Below are 9,033 nucleotides of genomic sequence, written 5' to 3' on the forward strand. Positions count from 1 at the left end.
ACTTACATCCAGAAGCAAGCGCACAAAAACACAGGCAAGGCACACATTGCCTTCCAAGTTTCACAGCGGTAGCACACAACATATAAATAACATTGCTCACAGAACTGCAGGCATTTGCCTCCAGACTTGCAACCTTTAAATCCTAATCCCTTCCTCATAGCAAGTTTCCATCAGTCTTTCAAAATGCCTGCTAGGAAGAAGACTGTAACCACACCTGGTATATTGCTGGCCAGAGAGTCAGTATCTCTATACGGAATGTTTAATGACCGAGATTTTCCCTTAATGGGGTGATAATTTGGGTCTCGGTCTCTCCCTCTGTCTACTACCTTATGAAATTTCTTGGGATTTAAGTCTCTGAGAATTCTTGACCCCCATTAGAAAAAGTTAAATAGGCCAACAAGTTAAAAAAGTATTGCACATCTGAAAAAAAAAACAATCAATCGCTAAAGCATCTTTTCTTTAGGAAACCAAACAAAAACCAGGGAGGAATGGTTTCTGTTACCTAATAGGTGATAAAGTCTTAGCATGGATAAAGTACTTTGTCAAGGTTGGCGCTTTTACCTAACTCTTCATTAATTTAAATTTTGCTACTCATTATTTTATTGAATTTAACTATTTGTATTTTAGTTTCTTTTTTCCTCAAACAAATCCAAGAGATACCCAAATTTCTAAAGGATTTGAAGTTCAGCTTTAAAGTTTTATCATTTTTTGTATTTTCACTGTGAGAGAACCATTTTATAATGCATTCTGTGGCAGGCTTAATAAAGTTAAAAACTGCAAAACTAATAAAAGCTAGTCATAACAGCATTTTTGCATTTCCACTGTTAAATCATCTTTTTTTTTAATTGCTTACAGTTAGAACACAAATTCCATGACAGGATATCACTTCTGCAAGTGCCAAAGGGGCCCGATTGTCATGGTTGCCCTCTTCACTCAGGCAGGGCTCCCGGTGAAGCAGATGGCTGGCCTGCCTGAGGAAAAAGACCGGCCACAACTGAGCTATGTCTGAGGCTCTATTCAGATTGCCGATTGGTTCAGCCAACAGAAATTTGTCAAGGCTCAGATTAACAACTGAAGTAGACGCAGTTTAATTACTCCACTAAAAACCTTTCATGTACTGCAGAGGTAACAAAAGGGATTTTAGGACTTTGCTACATTTACAGAATACTAGGAACAAAAATTCATTGTCAGTGAGGCTTTAAAGTGCATTCTGTGGCTGACTTTGTACAGAACAGTAAAAAACTGCAAAGCTAATAAAAACAGCTTGTATATTCATACAGAAGACACCACAAACTTTGTCACTCATTTCAGACACAAACTGGAGCTCGTTTGTTTCACATGAAATGGTTTAAAAACCTATTAGAGCTCACAGTAGTAAAAGTTATTTTTATTAACACAGCTAGAAGGCCAACAAAAACTGCAGCAACATTCCATGTGCTTGGTTATCGTCCAACACATTTATTGCACTGCAGGTTGAGAACAGTCCTACAATCCTGCTCAAAAGTGATCACGGGAGCAGTCCCATTCAAGTCAGCCATCTGTTTACACTAGACAACTTTACAAAAGGGTTTCCCGCAGTGCTAACACTGGTTCACTATAGCCCTGATGGGACCACTCTTGTAACTAGCATGCTAGCCAAGCATTTCCTATATTTTCTTAGCAGTAGCATGACGCAGTGGTTGCATGGCCAGCTGAGACAACCCACTGACTTTCCATAGGGGAAAAAAGGGGTGTCTCTTTCTCTCCCTCTTTCCAACTCTTGTCCTTCTCCCACTTGATGCCAAGGTTCACTTTCTTCTCCAAACTCCAGTAACTATCAGACCTTTCTGCATGCTGCACTAAATCACTAAGCCACCGGGAAACCACCTAATTCCCTAGGCCTGGTTTAGTTTTCCTGCAGGTTTGTAAGTGAAAGCAGCTCACCGAGAGGTCCAATGAGCAGTGGTGCTAGCACAAAGCAAGCAGCAAGAACTCAAGGCTGGCAGCAACATGGGAACGGGACATTGGAGGAGAGAGGGAGGGAGAGCGGGGCCTCCTGTTTCCAGCAGCAGTGAACTGTTCAATTGGCTCATCACTTCTAATGAAACTGTACCCTTAGATGACAAGGTATGACAAGGGGTTGATCAGATCTAAATGGGGTCTCCCACTGGCGTTGAACAATGTGAACTTTACATAGTAAACTTCCCTCTTCTGGGCAAACCTGGGGAGGGTTATTGATGTACGTATGTACTCCAGTTCTACAGGCCCTATACTTCTGCTCAGACTAAACTCTCTGTGGTATATTTATCTGAGTTGCTAATGTGCAAAATGGTTTCTGAAGATAAAAACCATTACCTAGATTCTAAATATATCAGTGAATGTATCTGTTCCCGGGACATCTTGTGGACTATGCCTTTTTTTTTTTTTTAGAGATGCCACAGAACACAACTAAAACCCCCATCCTTCTTGCTCCACAAAAGCATGAGCCTGCAATCCCCATCAAAGGGAGTCCCTACTGGAGCGGACCCCCATTCTTTGACTCGACTCAGCAGGGTGTAGTATCATGACCTGCTTGTGCAAGAAAATTGAGCAGACACACTGCTGCTGGAAACAGTGCCCTTTTGCTGAAGATGTGGCTTCTTGATTGTAAAACAAAGGCAACTTATCCATGTTAAAAGCATAAAATAGAACAGGTCATAAAAGTAGAACAATTTCAGTCAACTCATATATGTCATTTCATTAATCCAAAACAAAACTTGTAACAGTGATCCTTAGATCTCTAATCCACTTTAAGCATTGCAAAACAAAGAAAACATTAAAAGCCTTGAAACCAACAGTAAAAAGCTTATGGAATCTCTTAAAGGCTATGCCATTAAACATTTCTATGCTCACTCATTAAACTTCATTTTCTTAAGCTATTCTAAATGTGTGCTGAGTTAAGGAAGCAAAAAGCAGTTAATAAAATGAACATTATCATAAGAAAGTGGACTTCAAAATGGATCTCAAACAATAATAAGCTATTAAAAGAGATGTTTACTCTTCACTAAATCCTATTTTCTAGCTCTTAGATCAGTACAACTCAGGGATAATTTCTTTGAAATTAATGGAGTTGCACTGGGTTGACTCAGAAGAAACCTTGTTATTCCTTCATCTAGAAACAGCTCAAGGTATCTTTAAGAATAAAGTATAATTATTAAATTATATAAAGAAAAACTTTAGTTTTAAATAATTTGAAAAACAGCTCTGTCCTTTATTTGCCACATTCAGTGTAAGCTATTAAAAAGAAGCTGACAAATTACCTGATTATCATCACTAATTAGCCACAGTAGAATAAAAACATCAGCTTCTCTTTACATAGATGTCAACCTGTAGATCATTAATTAGAAAGGACCTTTAATGTTTTTCAACAAGGACAACTTCTAGAAAGTGTTAATTTGTTTGAAACATCCAAAGTGCTATATGGTTCCAGCAGTTTTTAAGCAGAGCTCTAAAAGATGAGAAACAATTATAAACTCCTGCTTTAAAAAGTGATAGTACAATCTGATTCAAAGTTACATATTTGTCTATCTGAAGAATATTTAGATCTGAGAGCTTGTGAAAACAAGTATTGTAGGAAGACTGAATGGCATTTGATCCAATATTCATAAAGATAAAATGAACTACCTCTACAATGTGCCTGTTTACTGGTCAATTAAAAATAAAAGTATTCAGATTATAAAAACAATCTCGACAGAAGAACCTCCAGATTCGGTGCTAAATAATGAGAAGTTAAAAAAAAACACCATTGGGCTTTGATCTGGCAATAATCTAACAGTGCAAGAACGCATATGGAGGGGGAAAGGCTCCAAACAGTGTGTTTGATTTCTTGTCGATCCAGGAAGTCCAAAAGGAAAAGAATTAAAAGGCTTTAATGAAATTGCATTCTACCTTTTCCCCAAATGAATCTTTGCTCATTTCCTGCAAAACACAGGGAAAGTAAATCCGGATTAAAGTAGGATTTCATTGCTCAAATTTCCAGTCAGCTCAATACATGAAAGAAGGTTTTGGGTTGTCTTACAGGGAAATAGAAGCATTGCATACATCACACATTTATCTTAGTTGAAATCTCCTTAGATGCTCTGTCTCTATTTGTCTTGACTCCTGTAGCTTAATTATTTACTGTAATTCTAGCATTTGGCATAGAACCTAAATCTAACTAGGCGTCATCCAATTACTGCTTTCAATTTTTAACTAAAATTCTGGGGTTTGTCCCATTCTTCGCTTTAGCTGATTACTTTGCAAATTCCTGATATGCTTTACTGAATAGAATACAGAAAAAGAGTAAATTATTAAGAAAATTCAAGAGATGTACTAAAAGAAGGCTACTCATTAAAAAGAACCATACAAAAAAAAAAAAAAAAAGACTGTCAGTGCCCAGAAATACCACTCGTTAATTAAAATGTGAGAAGATTATAATATGTTTCACTGATAGGTACTTTTAAATTGTCAGCCCTCAGGAAATAAACTAGTTCAGAGCCAGTAGATCGACACTCAGTGGGATTTTTGCTCTTGACTTTGTGCGAGTACATGTCCAAGAGAAACCAAGAAAATCATACTAGTGCAGGATTACGAACACTGCAGCCCATAGGTCATGCACAATACCTGTTAAATTTTATGTCAGGATTGCATTGGTACATTCATTTTCTTTGCCGTCCTTTCTCCTGTCTCATTATTGCCAAATCCTCAGTCCCCAAGGAAAGTCTCACTCAAGGTCTTCAAACACTAGGTCTTGGCAGGAGCGTAATCTTACAGACAGGCTTCCCTGTCATTTAAATGTGGACGGTGCTGTACAAGGGAGTATGAATACTGACTCTGGCCTGTCGCCTACAGCAACGTCACTATACATCATCCTACAGACAGATTAAATAGATTTGAGTGAAGGCAATGTCTAAAAACCACTGAATTATTAATTTGGAGGTTGAACTATTACAATGCTTGATGGAAAAGCGTGTTTCTCCATGCCATTCTGGAAAGAGCTGCTGTAGCTCTTCTCTGCTTGGTCTTATCATACCTATTCATTACTGGCCTCACTTCATGCAAATGTTCATTGTGATTTCTGAGCTATGATATCACACCATATGGATTCATTCTTAGAATGGCCTTCATTCTCAGACTAATATAGACCTTATAATGGTAACAAATTTTAGTCATACTGGCCTGGGACACATTTAAGCTGATGATTTATCATTGCAGAGGTTTAGGATGTAAATCAAATTTGATGAACCGACTTTTGTGTTACAGCAAAGTTTGTGCACAAATCACATTTTGCCGAGATGCATACAGAATAGATAATCAGCTTTCCTAAAAAAAAAAAAAATTAAGTCTTCTGATCTTGAGATCAACAACAGAAACCTTAAAAAAAAGTCAGTAAACTATGAGTTATTGAAAAGAGGAGCAAAAAATAAATACTAGAAGTCAACCTAGCTGTGATCTTCTGGCCTCTTAACTCAATATAGAATCCCAAAATTCAAAAAATTAGCATATATGTAGAGAGAAAGACCATTAATGGAGATGCTTGCATTTCAGCTGCATTTCCCAGAATTTGAAAGTTTACACGAATATTATGATTATCAGCAAGGAAAATATACAGCCTGGCTAAGCAATCATTGATCTCATATAATTCACAGCAATGTGAATCTGTCATCTTTGATTCCATACAGGAAGCACGCTAAAGAAATAAAAAGATCCTCAGAAGTATCCACCAGAAAGACAGAGGAGGCAAACAACAATTTAAACATTGTAAACTACACAATACAGTGAAATCCTGGCCTTTACATAGCAATTTGGTACTTTGCAATAAATTGCAGCAAAGTCAGAATTTCAGTGTAAGTACATGCAAGTCTGAAAAAGATTATACTGGCATTGTTTTGTAACTTGCACTAATTTAACAGAATTGGTGACAAAAATCAATACCAATGTCATTTATTAAATAATTCATATTATTTTAATACTAACACATTTATTTTCTGGAAGATTTACATAATCTCTGTTGAAAGTAGATCATCAGGACCCAAGGCACACCAAAAAGCAACGAACGAAATTTAAGTGATCTGAAATATATAGGCTACAGAAATAGTAACTATAGTGGATTTGTGAAGAATGTTCTTAATACTGCGTGTCTAGAAGGAGGGGTTCTCTTTTATAAAGGAAAGTAGGTTTCTATGAATGATTTATAGATTATTATATATATATGAATTATTTTATAAGGAAACTAACAGTTCCTCTGGTACTGAACCATTAAGAACAGAAAAAAATTCAAACACTCTCAAGTACTAAATCCTCATCAAAAAAAAGTACAGCAGGCCTTCCATGTTAGAAAAGGTGAGCCCGATAACAGACACTACATGGAATATTGCATGAGTATGTAGATCTGGTACGCTTTGCAGTAACATTAAAGAACTCATTGTTCAAATGCAAAGTTGCCCTAGTGATCTCATTTGCCCTCTGCAAAACTGCTGAGAGTACATCCATCCAGTGTCTCTAGTTTATGACTATGAACATGAAGCACTTTGAGATTCCTCAAAACAAACATTAACGTTAGTCCCGTGATGCTCCTTCTTGACACTGCCTTCACTGAGGTAGTTTTTTAGATTCCAGCTGCCATTTTTTCTGATAACAGTTACCCCACAGGCAACAAGGCTTATAGAGTAAAGGCTGCAGAACCAGGCCCTGTACTACTGGCAATTACAAGAGGCAATATTTTTATCCAGTTTATAAGTGGAATGTTTAATTCCAGTAAATCCAGAATTAGATCAATCAACGAAGAACCATTATACTATCATTTGAGCAAGTGCTCAGGTGAAACTACTTCTAGAAACATCCAGCTTATACTGGGAACACTCGGGTATTGCCAACAAAAACCTTCAAAAACATCATGGAACACCTTTGAAAATACTGAGGATTAGGCAAGATAATACGATTTTCACCATTTTCCTTCTGAGCCTTGGAATTGCTTTCATGATTCTCTTAATGTTTTTTTTTAAATAAGAGTCTGACATGATCTCAACATTCAAGGAGCTGGAACTTAAGGATACCAAGTATTTCACAATAATAATCACAGTGTGGCCAAGATTGCTATCCAGAGATTTTACTAGTATCGGTTACCCATTACTAAAACTATACTGTTTCATTTGCACAGTTATTCTACTCTGAAGGCAGGGGTGGATGGGACACCATCAAAGTAAAAAACTTCTGTACTTCCACTGCCTCTGGATGCTAGTTCAAAACTTCCCTCTGCTTATCCTGTCATTTCATTTACCAGGCACGTCCTGAAGAGTCAAAAGTGGCTGTAGAGCAAAGAAATAAACTTTTAGATCAGCCCTGCAGCTTCCATTCTATCCAATGTAAAATAACAGTGCATCGGATTAACTCTGCCCAGTGTGACCTGCTTGGTTAGAGCTTTTGCAGGTCTCCTGCTGCACATTAGCTATCTCCTATTGCCCTGCTCGGAAGTGGGAGCTGCTAGCAGCAGTTGCTGTGTAATTACTTACTTGATTCTGTCTAAGGAGCTTAAACTAAGAGTTGAGCAAAGAAAGCAGATTAACAATTTGAACGCACACGTAACACACACACACACACACACACAACCGGCAAGACTGCCGTGTCAATACACGGGGCCGACGCAATGCACTGCAGCCACTCTTGCTCCAACAAGACAGGCTTCACTTTCACTGCAGGGCAATTAAACCGCGCGAGGAGGGGGAGACAGGAAGAGATGGGCAGCAGCCAGGCTGGGGAGAGGGCTGGAGGCACGGCTGCTCCATCCCCAGCAGCCAGATTAGTACCGGAGGAGCGGCACTCGGCCTGCTCTGCCCGTCACATGCTCCCAGATGTCGCCTAGCAACAGCAAAGCCCAGAGAAAAAGTTCTCCCTCTCTCAACTTCAAATCTGCGGCTGAGACCGACTGAGGGGAGCTTATTGTGCTCCAGACTAAGCATCTGTTTCTTTCCTATAGCCTTCTGTAAATGACTGCATATGCCACACGTAGGCAAGCCTGCCCACGCATAACCCCCCCGCAGGCACACCCTGGCTGGGTGCAAGCGCCGCAGCCTGTGCGCTTCTCAGCAAAAACCACTCCAGGTACAATTCTAGTGGTCACCAAACCTGCTCTTGGAATGCAGGTGAACTCTGCTCTGCAAAACCACCCACACTTCAGTGGCAAGAAGGGCACAAAGATCGCAAGGAAAAAATGCAAAAACTCTGGGGTGCTTTGTTTTTTTTTTTTAACCTTATCCTCAGCCAGCAAGCAGTACTCGCTACAGGAAAAGCTGCCCACTTGCATCTCTGTAAAACTGCGAGTTTAGAGTGTGGAGTTGCAAAGTCTGAGCTGTCCCTCCAAATTTAGCAACATTTGTGTGTCGCTGTCTTGTACAACCAGAAAAAAGTTTGTACAAACCAGAAAAACAATCAGAAGAAACATCCCGGGATAACTTAAAACCAAGACGAAGTGAAGCTAAAGAGCCAGTGGTGTTTGTAGTGTTTTTTTAAGGCACTACTTCCTTTTCCACAACAGAAATCGACTCCATCAAATGACTCCTGGAAAGAGCCAACTGTCTCCCCTAGCTATTAGAAAGAACTTGAATCGGCTCCCCTTAACCCTCTACTTTCAGGCACTTTGGTCTTTTCTCATAGAAGTCCCCAGGACAGGGATGGGCTCCTTGCGGTGCAAGTCCCATTCCGGAGAGGCTGGGGCGTAGCGCTTACCTTGGCAACTGCCCTGCATTATGCATGCAGTGAATAATATGAGCAGTTTGCAAGCAGTTGCTGCTCTTCCATCCATCCGATGGTGAGGTCCCATCTGGGCTGGGATGCTCCAGCTCCCTCAGAAGCTGGCTCCTCGACTCCGGGGTGCTGATCTGCACAGCAGGAGCACAAGGAGCCTGGTGTCTTTTTCCTATCCCGCTAGTTGCAGAAGAAAGGCGTGTTCGCCTGTTGAGACATCGCGTTTTCTATAAACTCCCACCCTCCAGACATTGCATAAAGCTCTTTATACCCGGCGGCCCCGGAACTAGCATG

General features: G+C 39.7%; 1 protein-coding gene across 1 annotated transcript in view; it reads right to left on the minus strand.

The window, feature by feature from the left end:
• LRP2 (LDL receptor related protein 2) overlaps window positions 1-8,815 on the minus strand; it is a 133,270-nt gene extending 124,455 nt beyond the window's left edge. Inside the window, exon 1 of the mRNA XM_072874134.1 lies at window positions 8,722-8,815. Within this exon, the coding sequence (XP_072730235.1) occupies window positions 8,722-8,815 (94 nt within the window). The remainder of the gene's footprint in view (window positions 1-8,721) is intronic.
• Between the last annotated feature and the right edge of the window lie 218 nt (window positions 8,816-9,033).

This window comes from Ciconia boyciana, chromosome 10 (assembly GCF_034638445.1).
Source record: "Ciconia boyciana chromosome 10, ASM3463844v1, whole genome shotgun sequence".
NCBI lineage: Eukaryota > Metazoa > Chordata > Aves > Ciconiiformes > Ciconiidae > Ciconia > Ciconia boyciana.